Source organism: Salvia splendens, chromosome 21 (assembly GCF_004379255.2).
Source record: "Salvia splendens isolate huo1 chromosome 21, SspV2, whole genome shotgun sequence".
Lineage (NCBI taxonomy): Eukaryota > Viridiplantae > Streptophyta > Magnoliopsida > Lamiales > Lamiaceae > Salvia > Salvia splendens.
This window is the reverse complement of record NC_056052.1, coordinates 18,500,427-18,527,954: the sequence shown is the minus strand read 5'-3', so window position 1 is coordinate 18,527,954 and position 27,528 is coordinate 18,500,427. Positions and strand designations below refer to the sequence as shown.

At 39.8% G+C, this 27,528-nt stretch overlaps 2 protein-coding genes across 2 annotated transcripts in view; one reads left to right on the top strand and one right to left on the bottom strand.

Annotated features, from left to right (window-relative positions):
- Window positions 1–27,528, bottom strand: part of LOC121783379 — a 447,925-nt gene that overhangs the window by 240,469 nt on the left and 179,928 nt on the right. The window lies entirely within an intron of this gene.
- Window positions 23,795–26,718, top strand: LOC121784324 (protein FAR1-RELATED SEQUENCE 5-like). The gene is made up of 3 exons (XM_042182483.1): window positions 23,795–23,804; window positions 25,004–25,766; window positions 25,920–26,718. Exons 1-3 carry the CDS (start codon window positions 23,795–23,797, stop codon window positions 26,716–26,718), a joined length of 1,572 nt encoding a protein of 523 aa, XP_042038417.1.

Here is a 27,528-nt window from a genome sequence, read left to right as displayed (position 1 = left end):
GTAGGCCATGACCTACGCTACATCCACGATCTTAGGCCATGACCTACACGACATCCACGACTTAGGGTGGTGATGCAAGCCACGATCTTAGTTCAAGATATAAATAGAACTTAGATCAGATAGAAAAAGGTTAAGCTCTCTAGAGATACGATATCATATAGCAAGTCTGTGTTGTAAGCTGTAAATCCCAGATCAAGCAATACAATCTTGCCCTCCCTTCTTCCCGTGGACGTAGATTTACTTCAGTAAATCGAACCACGTAAATTCTGTGTGTCGTAGTCTTCTTTCTCTACCAGCATTTACTAACATCAGAAATTCGCGGATCCATCAGTGTGCTTTGAAACCGCGGATCAGGTCTGATGCCACCGACCACCCATCCGTAACGTCACAAAACTTGCTCCCTTCTCTCTCTGCTATGCATTCTATTTGTTATTATTATTATCGTTGATATATTTCTTTATTTCTTAAGATATGAGATATAATAAAAAACAAATCAATATGTAAATGATGATTAGGTTTGACTTTTAAATTGTGGAAAGGTATGCAATAATAAATATTAATATATACGAAATCTACATGTTCCATTATCCATTGATTGTAGATTCATTTAACTATAAATACCCGTGTAATGGACTGTGACAACATATACTATAAAAATTATTAGTTTATAAAACCCTAGCTAGTAAAAGAGAGACAAAATGAACATTCAAGGCTCTATCATAATGTCATTAGGTTTAGTTTTGTAGTTACTATTGACGGCTAATTCCATAACTATGTTCAACACAACTGGGTACGGAGCAATGCCGAATCGTTACATCAGTAAGGTAATTAATTACAGTATGTTCTGAATGTGATAGTCAGATTTTCATGATTTACTAATATTCTATTTGTAGTTATTTATAATTGTGGAGTAAAATAATTTAAATCTCTAAATGATACATGTTTTGATAAAAGCATGGAAACATGCAATTATATTACTCCACAATTTAACAAACTCAATTATAAAGAACTACAAATAGAATATTAGTAAACCATGAAATTGACTATCAAATTTAGTAGGTACTATAATTAATTACCCCGCTGTCATGGTTCGGCATTGCTCCGAACTCAGTGATGTTGATCACTTTTATGAAATTAGCCGTCAATAATAATTGCAAAACCATAACTACTGACACTATGAACTGAATTTTCAATTTGTCCCTCTTGTACTACCTAGAGTTTTGTAAACTAATAATTTTTATAAGTTTTCACAGTTTATTACATTGTTATTTGTAGTTGAAGATATGTACAATCTGGGTAATGGAACATGTAGACTTTCTATACATTAATCTTTGTTATTGAATATCTTTCCACATTTTAAGAATAACAGCCTAATCATCATTTACATATTGATTTATTTTGAATTATGTCCATATTTTAATAAAATTTAGATACAAGCTGTCACACTCCAACACTTTTGACGTATATATACTGATAATAAACAATACTCCCTCTAATTCCACATTACACAAATATCAAATATATTCTTTAGCGAATTCTATTGTATCATGAATTCTAATGTATATGTGGTTTATAATAATAATATATAATTCAATTTTTTTATGTATGTTATATATGCTAAATGTCAACGGAGTGTACAATATCTGTCAACGGGGGCTGATGTCAACGGAGTGTACAAATTCTGTCAACGGGGGCTGATGTCAACGGAGTGTAAAAATTCTGTCAACGGTGGTGTACAAATTCTGATTGGTCGATGTCAACGGAGTGTACCGATTTGTGGGAAATGTTGACATTAGAAAAATCTCTTATATTAACCGTTGATTAATTGTATTAAGTGAGTAGGATTAAAGTTTGTATAGTTTGTACAATATATATATATATATAGGGGAGCATTATTCTCCTATTCATCCCTTAGATCCTTTATTCTTCTTAATATGAGCCGTTAGATCTCATTCATCAACGGTCCAGATGATCTGCATTATTACACTATAATGGTGCATTATTAGTCGGTGTGCATTATTCAACAGAAATTCTGCATTATTACACTATAATGATGCATTATTAGTCGGTGTGCATTATTCAACGGAAAATCTGCATTATTAAATGACACGTGGCACTAATCTAACCGTCGGATGACATAATCGTGGGGCTGAGATCAACTTAAAAGTATGTCTGTGGCTTTTGGCTAACAAACAAGTCTCACAATGAAAGGAATTCATAGAAGATGCTAACTTAGGAAAAAGCATGCGAAAATATCTTATGGATGGATGTCCTAACCGGCGATGCCAAAGCCAAGCCTGTCTGTCTGTCGGTCTGTGAGTCAGCATTGCAGCACTCTGTTGGGCTATCTCATCCACATAGTACAGTCCGTTGCGCTCAGTACCATGCCCAACTATCGTCCCCGTCTTGATATCCTGTAGCATGCAAAATTGAGGCTGCATCAGTAATTTGCAATTCAGTTCTTTAGTCACATGACTAATAGAGATGAGCTTATGTGATAAGGATGGCACAAAAAGACAATTAGATAGGCGTAAAGTGGGCGAGATATTAATTGTGCCAGCCCCTTGGACTCGGGCTAGGTCCCCACTGGCCGTCTGGACATAGGGCTTAGTGGATTTGGAGATAGTCCGAAAATGAGAAGCATCAAACGACATCGTGTCAGTGGCACCGCAATCAAAGATCCAATGGGCATCTTTCGGACCTATTTGGGACATAGAGGAGCAGGCTAAGGCATCAAAGGAATTTTTACAGGGTACAGAGGGTTGGTTTTCCAGGTTTTCGGAAATTTGGGGCGCAATCTGCAATGTTTTTGCTGTATAGGGGTTAGAATGGAATTTGAGGGTTTTGTAGGGGTAAAATTCAGACGGATTAGAACTTCTGGGGTGGTTTTGTATTTTAGAAGACTTATGGGGTAAAATCTGGGATACAGTTTTGGCTCGGGGGTTAGAGTGAGATTTGTGAGAGGATGGGGGTGTATTTTGGGATCCATTTTGGTTTCGGGGGTCGGATTGGGAATTTCGGAGTGATGTGGGGTTGATTTGAGGATATTAAAACTTGAAGGATTTTAAGGCAAGTGATCCCTTTGGTTTCGAACCCTAGTCGTCGCCCCTTTTTCTGAAACCCTAGCCGCCGTCGAGCCCTCTCCAGTGGGGACCCTAGCCGCCGCCGTCTGCCTGTCTCCGGTGAGGGTTCCCCTCGTCACTTTACCTTCTGACCAAATTCTCGCGACCGATGCCGAGGCAACGGTTTTCTCTTCTGCCGTGGGTTTGCCTCAGTCGCCGCCTCCGCTCACCGCGATTGGACCTGCGTCGCCCGCCGATGTGTCGGTGTAGGTGACCTGGTCTCCGATTGTGATGGCCGCCAATGCTCTACCGCCACCTCCGCCATGATTTCGGTGCCCATTCCGCTATTGGCGAGCCTTCTTCATTTCTTCCCACCATTCCGGGAATCCATGGAGGTGGAAGCACGTTTCATTCGTGTGCTTCTTCCCTCCACAATGAGTGCACACAAGCTTGCTTTTATCTTCATCTCTCTGGTAGGGTTTGGCTGGCTTCCGGCGCTTTGGGTGCGGTTTCGGTCGAATGTGGCGAGACCCACGCCGACTCATGTCTCCTTTGTATGTGGATTCATCAATTTTCCGTTGACGGATTCCCTTCTGACCAGTCCGTAAGCTTTCCGTGCACTCGGAATTGGATCTATATTCAGGATCTCACGCTTGATTGTGTCGTACCGATCGTCGAGGGCCCATATGAATTGGTACAGCCGGTGTCGTTGGACGTTTTGGTTGTACTTCTCAATAGAGGATGGTGTGTCCATTGGGTTAGGGTGTCGGCTATCGATCAAGATCCATAAGACTTGAAATTTCTGCCATAGGCTTTCCAATGACATATTTCCATGTCTCATCGCGTAAATCTGTGCAGGTCTGAGATTTGGAATGGGTCGGCGCCTCTTCCGTACGTGATGGCCAGATTTCCCACAAATCTTGAGCCGTCTCGTATTGGGAAACCTCATTCACGAGGCTGGCGTCGATGTTATGATAATCCAATTAAAGCAACAATGATCTCGTTGCAACCATCGGGTATAGTTCGGGTCGGTCGGTGAGGGGTTTTGAAACTCTAGAGATGTGAGATGTCAAACCCTTCCCCCCGATGGCCCGTTCCATCAGTTTGCCCATAGGGGATAGTTTTCCCCGTCGAGCTTGGTTTTCAGATTTATATCCCCTAATGATTCTGGTTGGGGTTCAGATTGGGGTTGTTTTGGAGAGTTTTGAGACATGCTTAGTCTCAAGAATTCTGTAAACTGTTCGGCAGAAAGTGTGATGGGTCGGTTTGTATTTGAGGGATTGTCAGATTCTGACATTTTGTTCGTTTGGCTGTTGTGCAGGGCTTAAAAGGTCAGGAAAGGTATTCGAGACAATGATGACATTGCTCTGAGTCTTGATCCCGAATCAATCCTGCTCTGATACCATCTTAAAGATGGTAATCGAGAGATGAGATGATTTGCGTATTGGCGAAAAGAATTGGGAGTAGAAGATTGTCGTGTATTGCTTGATTGATTAAGGATTTACAGCCCCACAATTTATAGGGAAGTCTTCCCCCTATCTATGGTAATTACAATAATTGTGTAATCAATATATTCTAGGAATTAATACAATGTAATCAATTCCTAGTCTATCACTGATTTTGTGCAATCTTCTCTCTTTGTGGAATATCCCATTTGATATGGTTTGACATTTGGTACTGACCAAGATCAAGTGGATAAAACAAATGAATTTTTGTCATCTAAGTTTGAGATGAAAGACATGGGGAAGGTTGATGTGATTCTTGGAATAAAGATCACACATGGAGAACAATGAATTTCCATTTCTCAATCACACTATATTGAGAAGCTGTTGGAAAAATTCAATTTCAAAGATTGTTCTCCAGTTAAGACTCCTTTTGATCCTTTATTCTTCTTAATATGAGCCGTTAGATCTCATTCATCAACGGTCCAGATGATCTGCATTATTACACTATAATGGTGCATTATTAGTCGGTGTGCATTATTCAACAGAAATTCTGCATTATTACACTATAATGATGCATTATTAGTCGGTGTGCATTATTCAACGGAAAATCTGCATTATTAAATGACACGTGGCACTAATCTAACCGTCGGATGACATAATCGTGGGGCTGAGATCAACTTAAAAGTATGTCTGTGGCTTTTGGCTAACAAACAAGTCTCACAATGAAAGGAATTCATAGAAGATGCTAACTTAGGAAAAAACATGCGAAAATATCTTATGGATGGATGTCCTAACCGGCGATGCCAAAGCCAAGCCTGTCTGTCTGTCGGTCCGTGAGTCAGCATTGCAGCACTCTGTTGGGCTATCTCATCCACATAGTACAGTCCGTTGCGCTCAGTACCATGCCCAACTATCGTCCCCGTCTTGATATCCTGTAGCATGCAAAATTGAGGCTGCATCAGTAATTTGCAATTCAGTTCTTTAGTCACATGACTAATAGAGATGAGCTTATGTGATAAGGATGGCACAAAAAGACAATTAGATAGGCGTAAAGTGGGCGAGATATTAATTGTGCCAGCCCCTTGGACTCGGGCTAGGTCCCCACTGGCCGTCTGGACATAGGGCTTAGTGGATTTGGAGATAGTCCGAAAATGAGAAGCATCAAACGACATCGTGTCAGTGGCACCGCAATCAAAGATCCAATGGGCATCTTTCGGACCTATTTGGGACATAGAGGAGCAGGCTAAGGCATCAAAGGAATTATTACAGGGTACAGAGGGTTGGTTTTCCAGGTTTTCGGAAATTTGGGGCGCAATCTGCAATGTTTTTGCTGTATAGGGGTTAGAATGGAATTTGAGGGTTTTGTAGGGGTAAAATTCAGACGGATTAGAACTTCTGGGGTGGTTTTGTATTTTAGAAGACTTATGGGGTAAAATCTGGGATACAGTTTTGGCTCGGGGGTTAGAGTGAGATTTGTGAGAGGATGGGGGTGTATTTTGGGATCCATTTTGGTTTCGGGGGTCGGATTGGGAATTTCGGAGTGATGTGGGGTTGATTTGAGGATATTAAAACTTGAAGGATTTTAAGGCAAGTGATCCCTTTGGTTTCGAACCCTAGTCGTCGCCCCTTTTTCTGAAACCCTAGCCGCCGTCGAGCCCTCTCCAGTGGGGACCCTAGCCGCCGCCGTCTGCCTGTCTCCGGTGAGGGTTCCCCTCGTCACTTTACCTTCTGACCAAATTCTCGCGACCGATGCCGAGGCAACGGTTTTCTCTTCTGCCGTGGGTTTGCCTCAGTCGCCGCCTCCGCTCACCGCGATTAGACCTGCGTCGCCCGCCGATGTGTCGGTGTAGGTGACCTGGTCTCCGATTGTGATGGCCGTCGGTGCTCTACCGCCACCTCCGCCATGATTTCGGTGCCCATTCCGCTATTGGCGAGCCTTCTTCATTTCTTCCCACCATTCCGGGAATCCATGGAGGTGGAAGCACGTTTCATTCGTGTGCTTCTTCCCTCCACAATGAATGCACACAAGCTTGCTTTTATCTTCATCTCTCTGGTAGGGTTTGGCTAGCTTCCGGCGCTTTGGGTGCGGTTTTGGTCGAATGTGGCGAGACCCACGCCGACTCATGTCTCCTTTGTATCTGGATTCATCAATTTTCCGTTGACGGATTCCCTTCTGACCAGTCCGTAAGCTTTCCGTGCACTCGGAATTGGATCTATATTCAGGATCTCACGCTTGATTGTGTCGTACCGATCGTCGAGGGCCCATATGAATTGGTACAGCCGGTGTCGTTGGACGTTTTGGTTGTACTTCTCAATAGAGGATGGTGTGTCCATTGGGTTAGGGTCTCGGCTATCGATCAAGATCCATAAGACTTGAAATTTCTGCCATAGGCTTTCCAATGACATATTTCCCTGTCTCATCGCGTAAATCTGTGCAGGTCTGAGATTTGGAATGGGTCGGCGCCTCTTCCGTACGTGATGGCCAAATTTTCCCACAAATCTTGAGCCGTCTCGTATTGGGAAACCTCATTCACGAGGCTGGCGTCGATGTTATGATAATCCAATTGAAGCAACAATGATCTCGTTGCAACCATCGGGTATAGTTCGGGTCGGTCGGTGAGGGGTTTTGAAACTCCAGAGATGTGAGATGTCAAACCCTTCCCCCCGATGGCCCGTTCCATCAGTTTGCCCATAGGGGATAGTTTTCCCCGTCGAGCTTGGTTTTCAGATTTATATCCCCTAATGATTCTGGTTGGGGTTCAGATTGGGGTTATTTTGGAGAGTTTTGAGACATGCTTAGTCTCAAGAATTCTGTAAACTGTTCGGCAGAAAGTGTGATGGGTCGTTTGTATTTGAGGGATTGTCAGATTCTGACATTTTGTTCGTTTGGCTGTTGTGCAGGGCTTAAAAGGTCAGGAAAGGTATTCGGGACAATGATGACATTGCTCTGAGTCTTGATCCCGAATCAATCCTGCTCTGATACCATCTTAAAGATGGTAATCGAGAGAGGAGATGATTTGCGTATTGGCGAAAAGAATTGGGAGTAGAAGATTGTCGTGTATTGCTTGATTGATTAAGGATTTACAGCCCCACAATTTATAGGGAAGTCTTCCCCCTATCTATGGTAATTACAATAATTGTGTAATCAATATATTCTAGGAATTAATACAATGTAATCAATTCCTAGTCTATCACTGATTTTGTGCAATCTTCTCTCTTTGTGGAATATCCCATTTGATATGGTTTGACATTTGGTACTGACCAAGATCAAGTGGATAAAACAAATGAATTTTTGTCATCTAAGTTTGAGATGAAAGACATGGGGAAGGTTGATGTGATTCTTGGAATAAAGATCACACATGGAGAACAATGAATTTCCATTTCTCAATCACACTATATTGAGAAGGTGTTGGAAAAATTCAATTTCAAAGATTGTTCTCCAGTTAAGACTCCTTTTGATCCTAGTGCAAAACTCGTGCCTAATAAAGGAGTTGCTGTGAATCAGCTTGAATATTCAAAGGCTATTGGATCACATGTATGCCATGATTAGTACTGGGCCTGATATAGCCTTTGCAGTTGGAAAATTGAGTCGATATACTCACAATCCAAGTTTAATCCATTGACAAGCAATGAATCGAGTATTTAAATACTTAAAAGGAACCATGGATTATAGTTTGTCTTATTCTGGATTCCCTTCTGTTCTTGAAGGTTATTCGGATGCAAGTTGGATTACCAATATGGAAGATCATTCTTCCACTAGTGGTTGGGTATTCCGCCTTAGAGGTGGTGCTATATGTTGGGCATCAAAGAAACAAACTTGTATCACGAATTCAATAATGGAATCAGACTTTGTGGCATTAGCAGCAGCTGGTAAAGAGGCTGAATGGCTAAGAAATTTAATTTATGAAATTCCATTTTGGCCTAAACCGATATCACCGATATCTATCAGATGTGATAGTGCAGCTACCTTGGCTTAGGCATATAGTCAAGTGAATAATGGAAAGTCAAGACACTTAGGTGTTAGACATAGCATGATTCGTGAACTTATTACGGATGGTGTGATATCTGTGGAGTTTGTGAGAACTCACAACAATTTAGCCGATCATTTGACTAAAGGGTTAAGTAGAGATCTTGTGCACAAGTCGGCTATAGGGATGGGATTAAAGTCCACTACATATTTCTGATATTAAGATACCCAATTCCCATTTAGTATGACACTAGATGCTGAATTCAATGTGGAAGGCTTAATATTTGGAGATTGGAACACATTGAAGAATCATCCCAAGGTATGTGTTCAGACCTACAAGTTAAGGAGGTTGAATGTATATATTCTTAATAGTTGTTTTGGAAAATTGCATATGTAGGTGCAAGAATAAAGAAACTACCTATATAAGCATGAAGATTAGTCGCTTCAAGAAACTAGGACTTGGCTTCAACATGTTTATGTAGGATAAGGACATAGGCTAGTAAATATAGTGTCAAGATAGAACGTATTTGTATGTAAACTTTTGTGTACATTATCTTCGTGTATTCAAAGTGAGTTCCCATGGTTCAAGCGATGGGACGCGGCAGGCGACCACAACCAGCATCATCAATTCAACGGCTATGGTCAACCTTTGCACCGACCGCTCACATGTTGGGATCCTCCTCACCGTTCAGGGTATGATCAACCACATCGGGTAAAGATGAAATCTCCTCGTTTCGATGGGTTCGGACGCGGCGAATTGGATCTCGCGCGCCCAATAATATTTTGACCATATCATGATGCCGGAGGCGCAACGACTACACTTGTTGTCATGCTCTTTGACCCACCGGCCTCGGAATGGGTGTTCAATTATTGCGCGAACAGTGATTTCGTGTGGCAAGACTTCTTGGAGGATGTTCGGCATCGTTTTGACCGACAGAGTTTTCATAATTATTTTGGCTTGATTGCGAAGTTAGTGCAAACAAGGTCCGTGGTGGAGTACCCGACACTTTCGAAAAATATTTGAATCGGGTCCAGGGGATTTCGGTATCAGAATTATTTACCCTATTTGTTGCAGGCTTAAAGCCTGATATGCAGGAGCGGCTACGGCTTCACCGCCCACCCTCGCTCGTTGCCGCAATCGTTAGCACTGGAGTTAGCCGACATACTGGTAGACAGTTCAACACACCAACAATCAGCGGGGACACGACGCACATGGGGCCAATGCGATTCTAGGCTCCAGTCAGGCCCGACAGCGGGGCAACACACACCGCAACAGTCGGTGTCCATCTCGTCAGCGGTATCAAAACAGCCAGAACGGCCGGTCGGTCAGCCACGCCCCACTATGATCCAAGTTTCACAGGCAGAAAAGGCGGAGAGCTCTCAGAAGGGGCTTTATTGGCACTGTCCGGAGAAATGGGTCTCGGGTCATACATGTACCCAATGGCTATTGTGCTACTCGGATGATGAGGGTGCGATGGATTCCGAGGGACAGTTTCTGGATGGGTTGCGAGATGCGGAACCAGTGACAACGGATGTTTCTCACGTTCATACCATGAACGAGGGACACCGGTCTCGACCGATGAAGGTGGTGGGCATAATACAGGATTGTGAGGTCAGCATCCTCATTAATACAGGAAGTTATAGAGATTTCTTACACCCAAAGATAGCAGAGCAGTTGCACCTGCCATTATCGCATGTTCGGCCTTTCAGAGTCTATGTAGGCCACGGCGAGATGCTTCTATGCTCTCACGTTTCCAGGCATAAGAAAGTAGAGATTCAGGGTACGGTTTTCTTGGTGGATCTGCATATACTACTGGTGCACGGCCCAGACGTTATATTAGGTATAGACTGGGTCGAATCCATTGGAAATGTGACGGCAGATTTCGCAGGCAAAACAATGGAGTTTAAACAGGGCAACAAATCGATCGTCCTGAAAGGCATCCTGCCCCCACCATGATGAATAAATTTCCACTCCCTAGCCGCCCTAACACCCTTAGGGGGCCAACACGAGTTTTTCGATGTGCTGTTGTTAGCACCGGAATTGACGGACATTACCACGCCCGACAGCGTGGTCTTCCCAGTGGATATTCTGGAGGGGGGTGCGCACGGTCCTTGAGCAGTTCCACTCCGTATTCGGGTTACCGAAGGGGATGCCATGTTGGGGTTGGCAGCGGAAACGTGCGTTCTAACAGATCACATAAATTCTTATCTATTTAGAAGATTATTTAGACAAAATCTATTCGCGTAAATTTCACATGTATCATGCTGATAACTTGAATTGAAAAACACGTTTTGGCACAAACAATATCTAAAACATGCTTACCACGTAATTAGCCAATTTACCTAGATGATTCACCAAAGAATCGAAGATTGCTTGCTTCGTCTCCTCGTGAAGATCTTGAGTACTAAACCTCGGGATCTTCTGACCGGTTATCCGGACTGTAATCTAATATCAGGGTGGGCTGATCTTATTAGAATACTAGAACTTAAATAAAGAAGACAGAAAACCTATCTCTCAAAGGAGAGAAAAATCGTCCCCTATGGGAATATGGGGGGAGGGACGAAAATTTTAGAATAATAATACAAGTATATTTTCTGTCTCATTTATTCTCCTATTTATATAAGTCTCCAATTGGGCCAGTTCAGGGATCTATGGATGAATTTGGATAGAGTCTCACCCAATTAGCTTGTTACTAATTAAATTGAACCCATAATTTAATATAAGCTTATATTGGAATACATTCACCCACTATAGAAGTAATATTGCACTATCCGTCCAAATCCAAAATTACTAGTATTCCGGGTTTCCATTTATTCGCCATTAATTTCCCGTGCTTAAGATAGAAACGTCCATTAATTAATCAATGTCTGCTATGAACTTAATTAATTAACATATTATAAACTCCACGAGTGGACTTAGCAAGAAACACTTATTTATTATTCATAGAGTAATCAAAACTCTAACTAGTTAGGTTCCGAATAATAAAACATTGGTTCGAGCTCCTCTTGTGAACGCTATCAAACGAGACTCTGCTCGCACACGATTCAATGTAATAACAATCCTATCACCGCTAGATATGAATCACCAATACCCATTGTACCAGGTGTATTGGGTACGAAAAACTCGCACCTATTGGTAAATCAAAGTGGTACGTAATCATTATCGTGTGCTCAATGCTAACGTACATTGATTAAGAAATTAATTATCAAGACCTCGTCTTTCAGTAGATAGCATATAGACTCGTCTTGCTGTTAGATCCAATTCAGTGCTATACCACACCAACGTCATCTTATTTCAGTAAGGCTTAGAAATATGCGGACTGACATTGCAACCTTTCACGATAGGTAGTCTAAGCCTATCTAGGTTGTGAAATCTTCTTTTCTTTGTTTAGAACTGACCGTGTTACCTTAAAGTGGACAACGCCCACAACCGGTCTACTAAAACAAAGACTTAGACTTAGTTACGTTGCTCATACATTTAAATATGCAATAAACATCCATTAAATGTAAAACAAAACAACATTATGACAAAAAATAATCTGTTTTATTCTATTGGAAAATATAATATAGAGTTTACAGTATTCAATCACTCGAAAGGTGATTTCTAGTATACAAACTCTAACAATCTCCCACTTATACTCAAAGCAGCTTTCGAGTATACCATAAATGTGCAAACGAGTCTAATTCTCCCACTTATACTGAAAGCGAGTTGAGGTCTTGAATGAGTCGAACTCCCATCCCTTCAACATGGTGTTCGAAAGTTATGATCGCCAATGCCTTTGTAAAAGGGTCTGCCAGGTTGTTCTCTGACGCAATCTTGACTACTTCTATGTCACCTCTCTGCACTATATCTCTGATAATATGGTACATCCTTTCTATATGTTTGCTCGCTTTGTGAGCTCTTAGTTCTTTCGAGTTTGCCACAACACCATTGTTACCACAATAAATAGTGATGCTCTTGGGTAGATTCGAAATCGCACCTAAATCCATAAGGAAGTTCTTGAACCATACAACCTCTTTTGCAGCCTCTGAAGCGGCCACATACTCGGCTTCCATGGTCGAGTCCGCGATGCATTTCTGCTTCACACTCTTCCAAATTACGGCTCCACCTCCTAAAGTGAACACATATCCAGAAATAGATTTTCTCGAGTCCTGATCAGCCTGAAAATCTGAGTCAGTATATCCCAAAGGACAGAGCTCGGCTGCATTGTAAACTAGAGCATAGTCCTTAGTCTGTTTAAGATACTTGAGTATGTTCTTTACAGCAATCCAATGTCCTTGGCTCGGATTCAACTGATATCTTGTCACCATGCCAACAACAAAGCAAATATCAGGTCTTGTACAAAACATAGCTTACATGAGACTTCCAGCTGCCGAAGCATATGGTATACTTCTCATATCTTCTATCTCAGATGGCGTTTTGGGGCACATCTCTTGAGATAGATGGATGCCGTGTCTAAAAGGTAAGAAACCTTTCTTGGCATCTTGCATGCTAAAGCGACTAAGTACAGTGTCGATGTAAGGTTCTTGAGATAAGCACAACGTCTTCTTCTCACGATTCCGAAAAACCTTGTTCCCGAGGATGTATCCCGTATCTCCCATATCCTTCATCTCGAACTAGTTCGACAACCAAGTTCGTACTGATGACAACATCTTTTTATTGTTTTCAATTAGAAGAATGTCATCTACATATAATACTAAGAACACATTATTCTCCTTTTCAACCTTCTTGTAAACGCAGCTTTCATTTGGGCACTTTTCGAATCCAAACTTATGAATAGTCTGATCAAAACACTGGTTCCATGATCTGGATGCTTGCTTGAGGCTATAAATGGCCTTTTTAAGCTTCCAAACCATGTGTTCCTTTCCCTTCACGGCATATCCTTCGGGTTGTTCCATGTAGATGGTCTCCTCAAGACTCCCGTTCAAGAACGCAGTCTTAACGTCCATCTTCCATACATCCCAATCCATGTAAGTTGCTATAGGAAAAAGTATCTGGATCGATTTGAGCATGGCCACCGGGGAGAAGGTCTCGTCGTAATCGACACCTTTCCTTTGGGTATACCCCTTGGCAACTAGTCTTGCCTAAAAGACTTTAACTTGTCCATCGGGTCCACGTATACGCTTGTATATCCACTTTCTCCCTATGGCAGTACAACCTTCGGGTAGGACGGACAAATCATAGACGTCTTTGTCTATCATTGATTGTAGTTCCGAATCCATTGCTTTCACCCATTCGCAATGATCAACATCCGCCTGCGCCTCTGCAAAGTTCCAGAGATCTAATACATTGTTGTACGAGGAGTGATCCATAGATTCCCCCAAACCAATGTATCTATCGGGCTCATGAGAGACCCCCAACTGCGGCGCGACACTACAATACTTGGAGTACAAGTTGAAATTTCGGGAATTGTTTGTACACTAGGTATGGGTTCTTGGTTAATTGTAGCACCCCGAAAAATTTGCGACTTTTATTTTATTAATGTGGGTGTTGAATGGGAATTTTCTTTTATGAAATTTATTTGTTTCTATGTGATTGAGTTAATTATGTGAAATAAGTTGTTGTGAGATATGTGGAATAAGGGAGAATTAAATTAAATGAGATCATGCATATTTGTTCTAGCCATTTTTGTAGGAATTTTCGGCCCTCTTACTTATTAGAAATAACCTTGATACCGATAATGTGTCATGCTTCTCCCATATCCTTCATCTCGAACTGGTTTGACAACCAAGTTCGTACTGATGACAATATCTTTTTATTGTTTCTAATTAGAAGAATGTCATCAACATATAGAACTAAGAATACAATATTCCCTTTTTTAACCTTCCTATAAACACAGCTTTCTTTTAGGCATTTTTCGAATCCAAACTTATGAATAGTTTGATCGAAACATTGGTTCCATGATCTAGATGCTTACTTGATACCATAAATGACCTTCTTAAGCTTCCAAACCATGTGTTCCTTGCCCTTAACAGCATATCTTTCGGGTTGTTCCATGTAGATGGTCTCCTCAAGACTCCCGTTCAAGAACGCAGTCTTGACGTCCATCTGGCATACATCCCAATCCATGTAAGCTGCAATAGACAATAGTATCCGGATCGATTTGAGCATGGCCACTGGGGAGAAGGTCTCATCGTAATCGATACCTTCCTTTTGGGTATACCCCTTGGCCACTAGCCTTGCCTTAAAGACTTTAACTCGTCCATCGGGTCCAAGTTTACGTTTGTATATCCACTTGCTCCCAATGGCAGTACAGCCTTCGGGTAGGACGGACAAATCGTAGACGTCTTTGTTTATCATAGATTGTAGCTCCGAATCCATTGCTTTCACCCATTCGCAATTATCGACATCTGCCTGCGCCTCTGTAAAATTCCAGGGATCTAATACGTTGTTGTCCGATGCGTGATCTATGGATTCCCCCAAACCAATGTATCTTTCGGGTTCACGAGAAACCCTCCCACTGCGGCGCAACACTACAATATTTGGAGTTGAAATTGAAATTTCTGGAATTGCTTGTACATTTAGTACATGTTCTTCGTTAATGGAACTTGTGACAGAAGTTAGCTCGTCAAGAGCCACTTCACTAATAGGTTTATGATTCATTACATAATCTTCCTCTAAGAATGTCGTGTGTGTACTCACTATGACTTTCTTGTCTCGGAGACTAAAGAATTCATATGATTTCGATCCTCTAGGGTATCCTATAAACACACATACCTCCGTCTTCGATCCCAGCTTAGTTGGATCCTTTTCCAATACATGAGCCGGGCAAAGCCAAATCATGAGATGTGCTAGATTGGGCTTGCGCCCAGTCCACAACTCATAAGGAGGAGTAGGTACAGATTTTGACGGTAAGTTGTCTAAAATATGACTTGCAGAAAGCAAAGCATGTCCCCAAAACAAAATAGGTAGCCGTGCAAAACTCATCATCGACCGGACCATGTTCAACAAGGTCATATTCCTTCTTTCAGCCACGTTGTTCTGCTGGGGCATGCCCGGCGCAGTCAGTTAGGATTCGATTCCCGCTACCGATAAGTAGTCCAAAAACTCAGCACTGAGGTACTCACCTCCACGATCAGATCGCATGCTTTTGATACTCTTTCCATGATACGTCTGCACATAAGCCTTAAACTCTTTGAACTTGTCAAAAGATTCAGACTTGTGGCGCATCAAATAGACATTCCAATTTTCGAGAAGTCATCAATAACAGTGATGAAGTATCGAAAACCACCTCTTGCTTCTGTTGACATTGGTCCACACACATCGGTATGAACGAGCTCAAGTACTTCCTTGGCCCTATTGCCCTTAGTCCTAAAGGACCTCTTGGTCATCTTGCCTTCTAAGCATGACTCACACTTTTGAAAAGGTTCCTTCTCTATACCTTTAATAAGGTCTTGTTCGACAAGAGAATGGATCATCCTTTCATTTGCATGACCAAGTCTAAGGTGTCATAAGTATGTTTCGTTCATTGAACTTGAAGGTTGTTTTCTTTTCTTTAAAATTTTCGATGTTGTATTGAGTTCTGATTTGCGATTATTAAAATATGTAGATGTGATTGTGTACAGATTGTTTTCCATGATACCACGACAGATATAAGAACCATCTTTCTTAATAACACAAGTGTCATTAAAAGAAATCGAATATCTATCAAAAACCAATTTAGAAACTGAAATTAAATTTCTCCTAAAAGAAGGTATCAACAAAACATTCTTCAAAATAAAAAATCTATCACTACTAAAACGCAAATAAACGTCTCCTACTGCAACGGCCGCCACTTTAGTAGCGTCGCCAAGCTGGACTTCAATCTCACGATCATGTAGCCGTCTTGTCACCTGCATCAAGTCAGGATCAAAACAAATATGATCAGTGGCTCATGTGTCAATAACCCAAGCTTGAGCTGATGTCGAAGTCAAACATGACTCGACTACTAGAGCTTGGTGCATACCTGTAGCCTTGCCCATTTTAGGACAGTCTGGCTTCCAATGCCCCTTCTCCCCACACTTAAAACACTTCCCCGTAGGCTTCTTGTTTGCCTTCTTCTTCTTCTTCTTCTTCTTCTTCTTCTTCTTTTTCTTCTTCTTCTTTCCATTAGCCGTCTTAGCCGCTACTGATTTCGGTGCCGACTTCTTTCCTACCCCAGGCTTAGAGCCAGAGGAATGAGGCTCCAAAGTCATCATGGCCGCCTTAGCCTAAACCATAAGGTCCTCTGCCGACTGAAGTTCAGTCAGCAGCTCTGCCAAGGTGTAATTCCTTTTGTTCATCTCAAAATTGAGCTTGAACTGCTGGAAGCCAGACTTTGAAGGATAATTGTTACTTGGGACTCGGGATCGATTGTCCCTCCCAAAACCTCGATTTGGTTGAGGTGGGACATCATCTCAAGGACATGGTCCAGCACAGACGTGCCTTCCTTCATTGTCTTCAACATGATACTCCGAAAGGTTTGAGACTTAGCCGTTCGATTCTGAGTACCAAAAATATTCTTGAGATTTTGCATGATCTCGGCGGACGTTTCAATGGCTGAATGCTAATGCTTGAGTACTGAAGACATAGAAGCCAACATATAGCACTTAGCCATCTCATTCGCCTTATGCCACCGTCTATGCGCATCTCTGACTCCTGCCGTAGCATTAGCCGGCATCACTGGAGGTCATGGGGTGGTGAGCACAAAGTTGTACTCTTCTGCTGTGAGAACGATGTCTAAGTTTTGTTTCCATTCTATGTAATTTTGGCCATCGAGTTTGTTTTCTTTAAGAATTGCAGAAAGAGGATTGAATGACATCTTGACGATTTGATTTGCACTGCAAAACAAAGTATTTACTATTTGTCATAAACTTATGTAAGAAGTTTGATTAGATTAACCATAAAACTTTTCAAAATCTTACAACTGTAAATTAAAATTTTGTACCCTCCATAAGAGGTTAATACGCATTAAAATTCTACAATTTTGCTGGTCACAACACCGACGAATAGTCCAGAGACCACATAATGGCATGGTCGCCTAATGTTGCCTAAGCAAGACCACCGAATTTAGCATTACAGAGTCTCATTTCTACAACACACTCACATAACAATGTTCATGTGCTGCTAACAAGATCAAGCGATCTCATAAAACATGTGTGAACTTCTGAATCTCGTAGTTTCTTAGGATTATTGTCCCCACATAACGATAATATTGAAAACCACATTCCAATTCATACTGTTTATTTTTTAGAAGTCCGCCCTCATGAACTTGCTATTTCTTAGGATTATTGTCCCCACATAATGGGTGGCGATAATATTTGAAATAAGCTTCATAAATTGTAGACCAATTGATGGAGACCATATACAAACATTAAGTTCGTAATTATCGCTTATATATTTGGGTTATGGTTTTTCTTTAATTATCCTTAGCCTTGAGGCAGATAGAGGCTTAATCCAATTCTTTGCTGGATAATTAAATCTTTTTATTTACTATCTTCCTTTAGGAAACCTAATTGTTTCAGAATTTAATTCTCATTCATGTCTACTATAAGATATATCTAAAATAATCAAGTTATTTAATTCTTAATAAGACATGAAAAATTAAATTCCAATTATTTCCATGTTCAAGATTAGGAAGAGAAATTTTATTATTTAATGTATTCATTCATATCTATCTTTATTAGGATTCTAGATATATAATTATTAGGAAACTATTAAATTATTCTTGTCCATATCATGTCGGAATCAAAATAATATTATTTATTTCCATAGATATAGATAATAATATAAATATTCCTAAAATTTAGGGAAATCATCCCAAAATATTTTATTTCCATTAAATATAATATTTTAATGATATCTTTTATTTAAAGAATTAAATAATCATTAAAATAATCATTCATCGATATCTCATCGCACGAGGTTTGCACGAACGATGAACGACGAAGATCCGACAAGTTCATCATCGGATCACGACGTACACGGTGTCTCGGCCAGCAGTACGCATGTAGCGCGCCAGCGTCTCGGCCAGGAGCTCGCACGGTGGCGCGACTCCTCTCGTCCGCCTGGCTCGTCAAGTGTCGCCAGCGTCTCGGCCAGGAGTTTGCACGGTGGTGCGACTCCTCTCGGCCAGTAGCGATAGTCCATCTCAACCCATCCGAGACTCGCCGCTCCCACTGCTCCAGCACACGTCGCGCAGCTTGGTGTGCACGTCTCGGCCAGTTGCTTGGAGCCTTGTCTCGAATCTTCCGCCTAGGGTTGGGACTCTCGGCGTCTCGGTACCTCGGTGTGTTCTCGATCGAACCGCCGCACCGAGCCAGCCACCGTGTCGACCTCGACACGGGTTCCGTCTGGGGCGTGCGGTCTCGGCCGGTGGCGTGCACAAACCAACGCTTGTCTGCGCGTCGTCCCGTGATCGTGAGCCCCGGGCTCCTACTCAATCGACAACCCTTTCTCAATCGCGTGTGGTGCGATACGTCTCAGCGCGAGCGCTGACAGATCGCACGTCTCGTACGATCGAATAATTCATGTTCTTTGATTCGATAGTTCTTGAGTTCAACATGCATAAAAAATATAAACAAAAACAATAAAAACATGCTTCGTAATCAAATAGCGCATCCATACATGAATTTCGCGAAATTTAAATCCAAATAATCAGAGCCAAAGACTGGCTCTGATACCAATTGTTGGGGTTGGCAGCGGAAACGTGCGTTCTAACGGATCACATAAATTCTGATCTATTTAGCAGATTATATAGACAAAATCTATTCGCGTAAATTTCACATGTATCATGCTGATAACTTGAATTGAAAAACACATTTTGGCACAAACAATACCTAAAACAAGCTTACTACGGAGTTAGCCGATTTACCTAGATGATTCACCAAATAATCGAAGATTGCTTGCTTCGTCTCCTCGTGAAGATCTTGAGTACTAAACCACGGGATCTTCTGACTGGTTATCCAGACTGTAATCTAATATCAGGGTGGGCTGATTTTATTAGAATACTAGGACTTAAATAAAGAAAACGGAAATCCTATCTCTCAAAGGAGAGAAAAATCGTCCCCTATGGGAATATGAGGGGGAACGAAAATTTTAGAAGAAAAAATACAAGTATATTTTCTGTCTCCTTTATTCTCCTATTTATATAAGTCTCCAATTGGGCCAGTTCAGGGATCTATGGATGAATTTGGACTGAACCTCACCCAATTAGCTCTTTACTAATTCAATTGAACCCACAATTTAATATAAGCTATTATTAGAATATTACAATCACCCACTATAGAAGTAATATTGCACTACCCGTCCAAATCCAAAATTACAAGTATTCCGGGTTTCCATTTATTCGCCATTAATTTCCTGTGTTTAAGATTGAAACGTCCATTAATTAATCAATGTCTGCTATGGACTTAATTAATTAACATATTATAAACTCCAAGAGTGGACTTAGCAAGAAACACTTATTTATTATTCATAGAGTAATCAAAACTCTAACTAGCTAGGTTCCGAATAATAAAATATTGGTTCGAGCTCCTATTACGAACGTTATCAAACGAGACTCTGCTCGCGCACGATTCAATGTAATAACAATCCTAGCACCGCTAGATATGAATCACCACCACCCAATGTACCAGGTGTATTGGGTTACGAAAAACTCGCACCTATTCGTAAATCAAAGTGGTACGAAATCAATATCGTGTGCTCAATGCTAACGTACATTGATTAAGAAATTAGATATCAAGACCTCATCTTTCAGTAGATAGCATAAAGACTCGTCTTGCTGTTAGATCCAATTCAGTGCTATACCACACCAATGTCATCTTATTTCAGTAAGGCTTAGAAATATACGAACTAACATTGCAATCATTTTGCATTGATTAAGAAATATACGCTTCTGCATTAACTACCGTGCTTTGAACGCAGCCATAGTTTCAAATCATTTTCCCATTCCGACGGCTGACAAGCTTTTCGTTGAACTGGGCACCGCTCGGGTGTTCACAAAATTGGATCTTTGTTTTGGGTAAGATCAGATACGAATGCATGACGCCGATATCTTTAAGACTAGGGGTGGGTCAATACGGTATACCGTACCGACCGTGCCATACCGCATACCATACCGGAAATTACGGTATGACAAAATTCCATACCGATACCGTACCGAATTTCTGGTATACCGGAAATTCGGTATGATAATTTTTGATACCGTTATCATACCGTTTTTATGGTATACCGTACCGTGTTTCGATATACCGTTAAAATGGTATACCGAAACACTGTACGGTATACCGTAATAACTGTATGCGGTATGGTAACAGTATACCGATTAGAGAATTCTATTTTTTTTAATATATATATATATATATATATATATATATAGAGTCATGATCATATGATAACCCCTAAATATCCTAATAACCCTATAACCAAATCTGGACCACACATATTTCTAATCATGCGGTTGAGATTTAAACGTAGATTAACTTCATAAAAAAAAGCGCGGGGGTAAAACTGTCATTTCTCTCATTTAATTTCTGAATTTTGCCAAATATCACGTAAAATGATAAAATAATAAAATGATAGGTTTATTGCATAGAATGATAGTTTTGAGATTCAAACTTAGATTTACTTCATAAAAAAACACGGGGGTAAAACTGTCATTTCCCTCATTTAATTTCTGAATTTCGCCAAATATCACGTAAAATGATAAAATGATAAAAAGATAGGTTTATTGAATAGAATGATAGTTTTGCCGGATAGAATGATACTCTAAGTTGATAAAATGATACTTTTGACTGACTGATAAAATGATAAAATGATAGGTTTATTGCATAGAATGATAGTTTTGCTGGATAGAATGATACTCTGAGTTGATAGAATGATACTTTTGACTGACTGATAAAATGATAAAATGATAGGTTTATTGCATAGAATGATAGTTTTGCCGGATAGAATGATACTCTGAGTTGAAAATATGATACTTTTGACTGACTGATAAAATGATAAAAATGATAAAATGATAAAATGATAGGTTTATTGCATAGAATGATAGTTTTGCAGGATAGAATGATACTCTGAGTTGATAAAATGATACTTTTAGCTTATAAATGTTAGGTTTACTGCATAAAATGATAGTTTTGCCGGATAGAATGATACTTTCAGCCGATAGAATGATAGTTTTGCCGGGTAGAATGATACTTTCAGCCGATAGAATGATAGGTATTTTTGGTGTATAAAATGACATTTTTGTTTAATAAAATGATACTTTTATCAGATAAAATGATAATCTAAGCGGATAAAATTACAGAAACCTTATAAAAATGAGAGTTTTTCCGGATAGAATGATACTCTGAGTTGATAAAATGATACTTTTAGCTTATAAATATTAGGTTTACTGTATAAAATGGTAGTTTTGCCGGATAGAATGATACTTTCAGCCGATAGAATGATAGTTTTGTCTGGTAGAATGATACTTTCAGCTGATAGAATGATAGTTTTGCCGGGTAGAATGATAGGTATTTTTGGTGTATAAAATGACATTTTTGTTTAATAAAATGATACTTTTACCTAATAAAATGATAATCTAAGCGGATAAAATGACAGTTAGCTTATAAAAATGATAGTTTAGCTGAAGAAATTGCATATAAGCTGAGAAAATGATACTTTAACGTGACAAAATGACATAAAACTAATAAAATGATAGTTTTGCCGGATAGAATGATACTTTCAGCCGATAGAATGATAGTTTTGTCGGTTAGAATGATACTTTCAGCCGATAGAATGATAGGTATTTTTGGTGTATAAAATGACATTTTTGTTTAATAAAATGATACTTTTACTTGATAAAATGATAATCTAAGCGGATAAAATGACAGCTAGCTTATAAAAATGATAGTTTAACTGAAGAAATTGCATATAAGCTGATAAAATGATACTTTAACGTGACAAAATGACATAAACTGATAAAATGATAGTTTTGCCGGATAGAATGATACTTTCAGCCGATAGAATGATAGTTTTACCGGGTAGAATGATACTTTCAGCCGATAGAATGATACGTATTTTTGGTGTATAAAATGACATTTTTGTTTAATAAAATGATACTTTTACCTGATAAAATGATAATCTAAGCGGATAAAATGACAGTAACCTTATAAAAATGATAGTTTAGCTGAAGAAATTGCATATAAGCTGATAAAATGATACTTTAACGTGACAAAATGACATAAAACTGATAAAATGATAGTTATGTCGTATAGAATGATACTTTCAGTCGATAGAATGATAGTTTTGCCGGGTAGAATGATACTTTCAGCCGATAGAATGATAGATATTTTTGGTGTATAAAATGACATTTTTGTTTAATAAAATGATACTTTTACTTGATAAAATGATAATCTAAGCGGATAAAATGACAGTAACCTTATAAAAATGATACTCTGAGTTGATAAAATGATACGTTTACTGCTTTGTGATAAAATGATAGGTTTATTTCATAGAATGATAGTTTTGCCGGATAGAATGATATTCTGAGTTGATAAAATGATACTTTTGACTGACTGATAAAATGATAAAATGATACTTTTGACTGACTGATAAAATGATATATGTTAGGTTTATTGCATAGAATGATAGTTTTGCCGGATAGAATGATACTCTGAGTTGATAAAATGATACTTTTGACTGACTGATAAAATGATAAAATGAGCGAAATTCAGAAATTAAATGAGCGAAATTTGGATACGTAAATTTTATCATGAGCGAAATGACATTTTACCCCCGCGCTTTTTTTATGAAGTAAATCTAAGTTTGAATCTAGACCACGTGATTTTAAAAATGTGTGGTCCAGATTTAGTTATAGGGTTATTACGAAAATTGGGGTTATCATTATAATGCACCCCTATATATATATATATATATAATGATGTTGTTCGGCGTTTAAGGTTTAAGAGTGGTTCGGTATTGATCACAATCCTATATATATATATGGATGTATTCATTTCCTTTTCTATATTTCCTCCTTTTTCCTTCTTAATCTCTACCGTCAATTACATCAATCCTGCAAAATTTCGCAGATCACATTAAATTATAATCAATTAAAAATCTTAAAAGGGCAGAATTGGTAAATTATTATTTGGCAGTTATGGAAATTCCATGATTCTCTCCTTGGAAGATATTGCCGTTCTTTTTTCTCATCTCACGTCGAAGAAGTAAGGGTTTTACTCAGGCGTATAGGTTTTTTTTATTCAGATTATTAGCAGCAAGGTTTCAATTCTCACAATTCTCAATTTTGACGTGAATCAATACGTGGTCTTTCAAGCTTGTTTAATTGGCGTTGTAGCAATCGTTTTTGGCAATAATAATGGAAGAAGGTAATTCTGAATTAGCGCTATTGTTTTTTTGTTTCGGATGTTTCGCTACCAGTTGTAGCAGTCTGATTATTTGATAGTTAATCAGCAAGTAATTCGTGTAGTGTGTTGTCATGGTATAACATGATCGGTTGATGTGATTATTTGATCGGTTGCTGTGATTTTTTAAGAACAGCAATGTTCAGGATAGAGTAATTAATCAGCGACGAATTTGAAGCCTTCCTTCAGGGTTTCGCTCTCGGCATATCTACAGCAGTTGGTTAAAACGATGCATGTAATGCACAAATTGATCACGTATAATGAATATTTCTGCCTATATAATGCATAATTCGTGAGCAGCAATGTATAGGGTCTAAATTTTTTGTCTGTGTTTCGATGTTTGGTGCACGTTTCTTATTTTCCCTAAGGGTTTAATAATCCTAGGGGCTATGGTATAGTACGTAAACATGACTAACAACGTTTAAGATTAGTTTGTGTTTGACTTATAAATAAATCACGTAAGTTTCCAATGCACATAGTATACCGAATAAAGTTCATACAAATCAATCACCAAATCAATATGCGTAATGGATTATATTGTCTGTATAATGCATAACATCTTATTTGCAATGTGTATAAGACCGCTAGTATGTCTCGTTTGTCTAGGGATTAGTTATCGGTTATTAGTTTTGATGTTTGGCGCACATTTCTTATTTCCCCTAAGGGTTTTATAAGCCTAGGGGCTAGGGTGTAGTACGTAAACATTAATAACAATGTTTAAGCATAGTTTGTGTTTGACCTATAAATAAATCACGTAAGTATCCAATGCACATTGTATGATGAATAATGTTCATACAAATAATGCACCAAATGAATATGCGTAATGGATTATATTGTCTGTATAATGAACAACATCTTATTTGCAATGTGTATATTGTACAAATTAGCATAGGACCGCTAGTATGTCTCGTTTGTCTAGGGCTTAAATATCGGTTATTATTTTTGATTTTTGGCACACGTTTCTTGTTTTCCCCTAAGGGTTTAATAAGGCTATGGGGTAGGGTATAGTACGTACACATTAAAAACAACGTTTAATAATATCGTGCATTTTACGTATACATAAATCACATAATAGTCCAATTTAAATATCGTGCATTAATTGTCTACTTACTACATTGCAAAGTTGTACTTTTATGCTGACCCTTTTTTTAAATAATGTACAGTGGTTGTTGTACCTGAATGTTCTCCCGATCTGAAGTCTGTTGTAGGTCAGAAATTCCAATCCTTGGAATTTGCTTTCGCTTGCTACGAGGTATATGCCCGCACTGTTGGATTTGATACGCGCAAACAAGCTATGAGGAAGGTTGATGATGTTACGACGTGGTATCAAGTTGTATGCAATAGGGAAGGAAGGAAGAAGGGTGATGAAGATGACCATTTGAATGCCCGTTCTGGTTTCACTATCAAGCGTAGGAAGTTATCTAAGCGGTGTGGTTGTACGGCTAGTATATCGTTCAGGTTTTTCTCGGAAGATTGCTTGTCAGGTTACATAATTCTGGAGTTTAACGACATTCATAACCATCACATGGTTGAAACGAAACATCAGCAATTCATGTCAAGTAATCACAAGTTGGATGATGTACATCATAAATTCATCCTCGACTGTTCCAAGGCTAATATAGGACCCACGCTCACATTTAAGGTATTGAAGGAAATTCTTGGTGGGTTTGACCTAGTTGGTTGCACTGTTGGGGATATCAGGAATGCCTCACGGGACATCAAAGCATACGCACAAGGATTAGATGTACAAATGGTGTTGGATGATATGGCTAAGAAGAAGGAGATGTCCAAGGCGTTCACCTATCACTACGAAGTTAACGAATCCGACCAGTTGGTTGCTCTGTTTTGGTGCGACGGTTTGATGAAGCAGAATTACCACATGTTTGGTGATATTGAGTCCTTCGACTCCACATACAACACAAACATGTTTAAACTAACTAATGTGTTGTTTACGTTGTAGTTTATTGATCTGTTCTATACCGTGTGCATTATTAATGTACCTCACTGCATTACGCAATACTGAACATTGCATTATGATATGTTTACATCTTTGATGCCACGTTAATATGATTTATACAGGTACTGTATGATCTTCACCCCTTTCACTGGAAAGGATAATCATGGTAGTCCTGTGACATTTGCGGCCGGATTGGTGTGCAGTGAGAAAACGGGGGCATTTGCTTGGTTGTTCAGACATTTTGTAGATTGTATGGGTGTACCCCCCAGGATGATTGTGACCGATCAAGATTTGGGTATGCGATCAGCGATTGAAGAGGTCCTAGTTGGCACACGTCACCGTTGGTGTATGTGGCATATAATGCATAAGCTGGCTGTCAAGGTACCAAACATATTGTTGCGGGATGGCGATTTCAAAAAGGAATTTAACGCTTGTGTTTGGTCGGACCTAGTTGAGCCTGACGAATTTGAGGAGGAGTGGAATAGATTGGTCGAACATCATCAGCTAGAGGACATCGACTGGTTCAACACATTGTATGCGTATAGGAAGTACTGGATACCGACGTATTTCAGGGATTTTCCTATGGGATCGATGATTAGGACTACGTCCATATCTGAATCAGAGAACAGTTTCTACAAAAATTTTCTGAAGCCCCGAGCTAACATAGCCGAATTCTACTTGAATTTCAACCACGCCATAGAATTCCAGCGGAACAGTAGAACAACTTTGGACTACCACGATGCCACTGCCATACCCATACTAGCAATGACTCTGCCGTTCGAGAAACATGCTTCCACGTTGTTTACCGATAGTATGTTCAAGAAAATACAACAAGAAATTGGGGAGGGTAATGACAGATGTCGTGTGCTGGGTTTTATGTCCGGAGAAACGGTTGACACATACAAGCTTGGCGATAGCTAGCGCAATGCATACTTTGTTCGTCATGACAAGACTGATGATACTTACTCGTGCGAATGCAAACTATTTGGTCTGCATGGTTATTTGTGCAGCCATATATTTTTCTTGTTTCGGAACAATGAGGTAAAAAAAATCCCGGATAAATACTGTGACAGTCGATGGATGAAGACTCCCTTAGCCAAGGCTGTACATGGGGAGTTGCAGGATCCCTTGCATACCCATTCCTCCGCTGGCGATAGGCAAACTGTGTCTAAGCAGGAGATTTCGATGTTTTATGGTTTTCTTAGACGGTTTGAGACCGACATCGATGTCTTACGTGCATTTGTAGGTGGCGTTGAAGAACTTGGTAACTCTCTTCAAACTGGTACTCCGGCAACCTCAGCTGCTGAGAAGAGGCGTATGGTTGAAGAGTTTTATGGAATGGTAAGGCCTGAATCTGTTGCGGTTCATCCTCCGGATGTCGTGAAGACGAAGGGCCACGCCAGCAGCTCTGCGAGTCGTCTGATTTCGAAGAGAGAGAAGGCTATAAAGGATGCGTCAAGGCCTCTTAGACGGTGTAAGGCGTGCGATGAGATGGGTCATCACGACTCCAGGAACTGTCCACTGCTTAAAGAGATGACGATGGAGAAAGATGCGCGCAAGGGAAAAAGAACAACTTGAGTTATGGTATTTAAACAACGCATCACAACTTTTGTTTGGGCTCTAGTAGTATTGTTGTTCAAATTTGTTGTCATACTGTTATAAGTTGAAACATGTGGTTGTTGCATTAGTAGAATTTTTTGTTAATTATTGGATTATATATAAGTCAAGAGT

Coding starts and splice junctions, on each gene's coding strand:
- LOC121784324 (XM_042182483.1), top strand. Junction 25,767..25,919: donor TCCACATACAACACAAACAT/GTTTAAACTAAC, acceptor TGATTTATACAG/GTACTGTATGATCTTCACCC.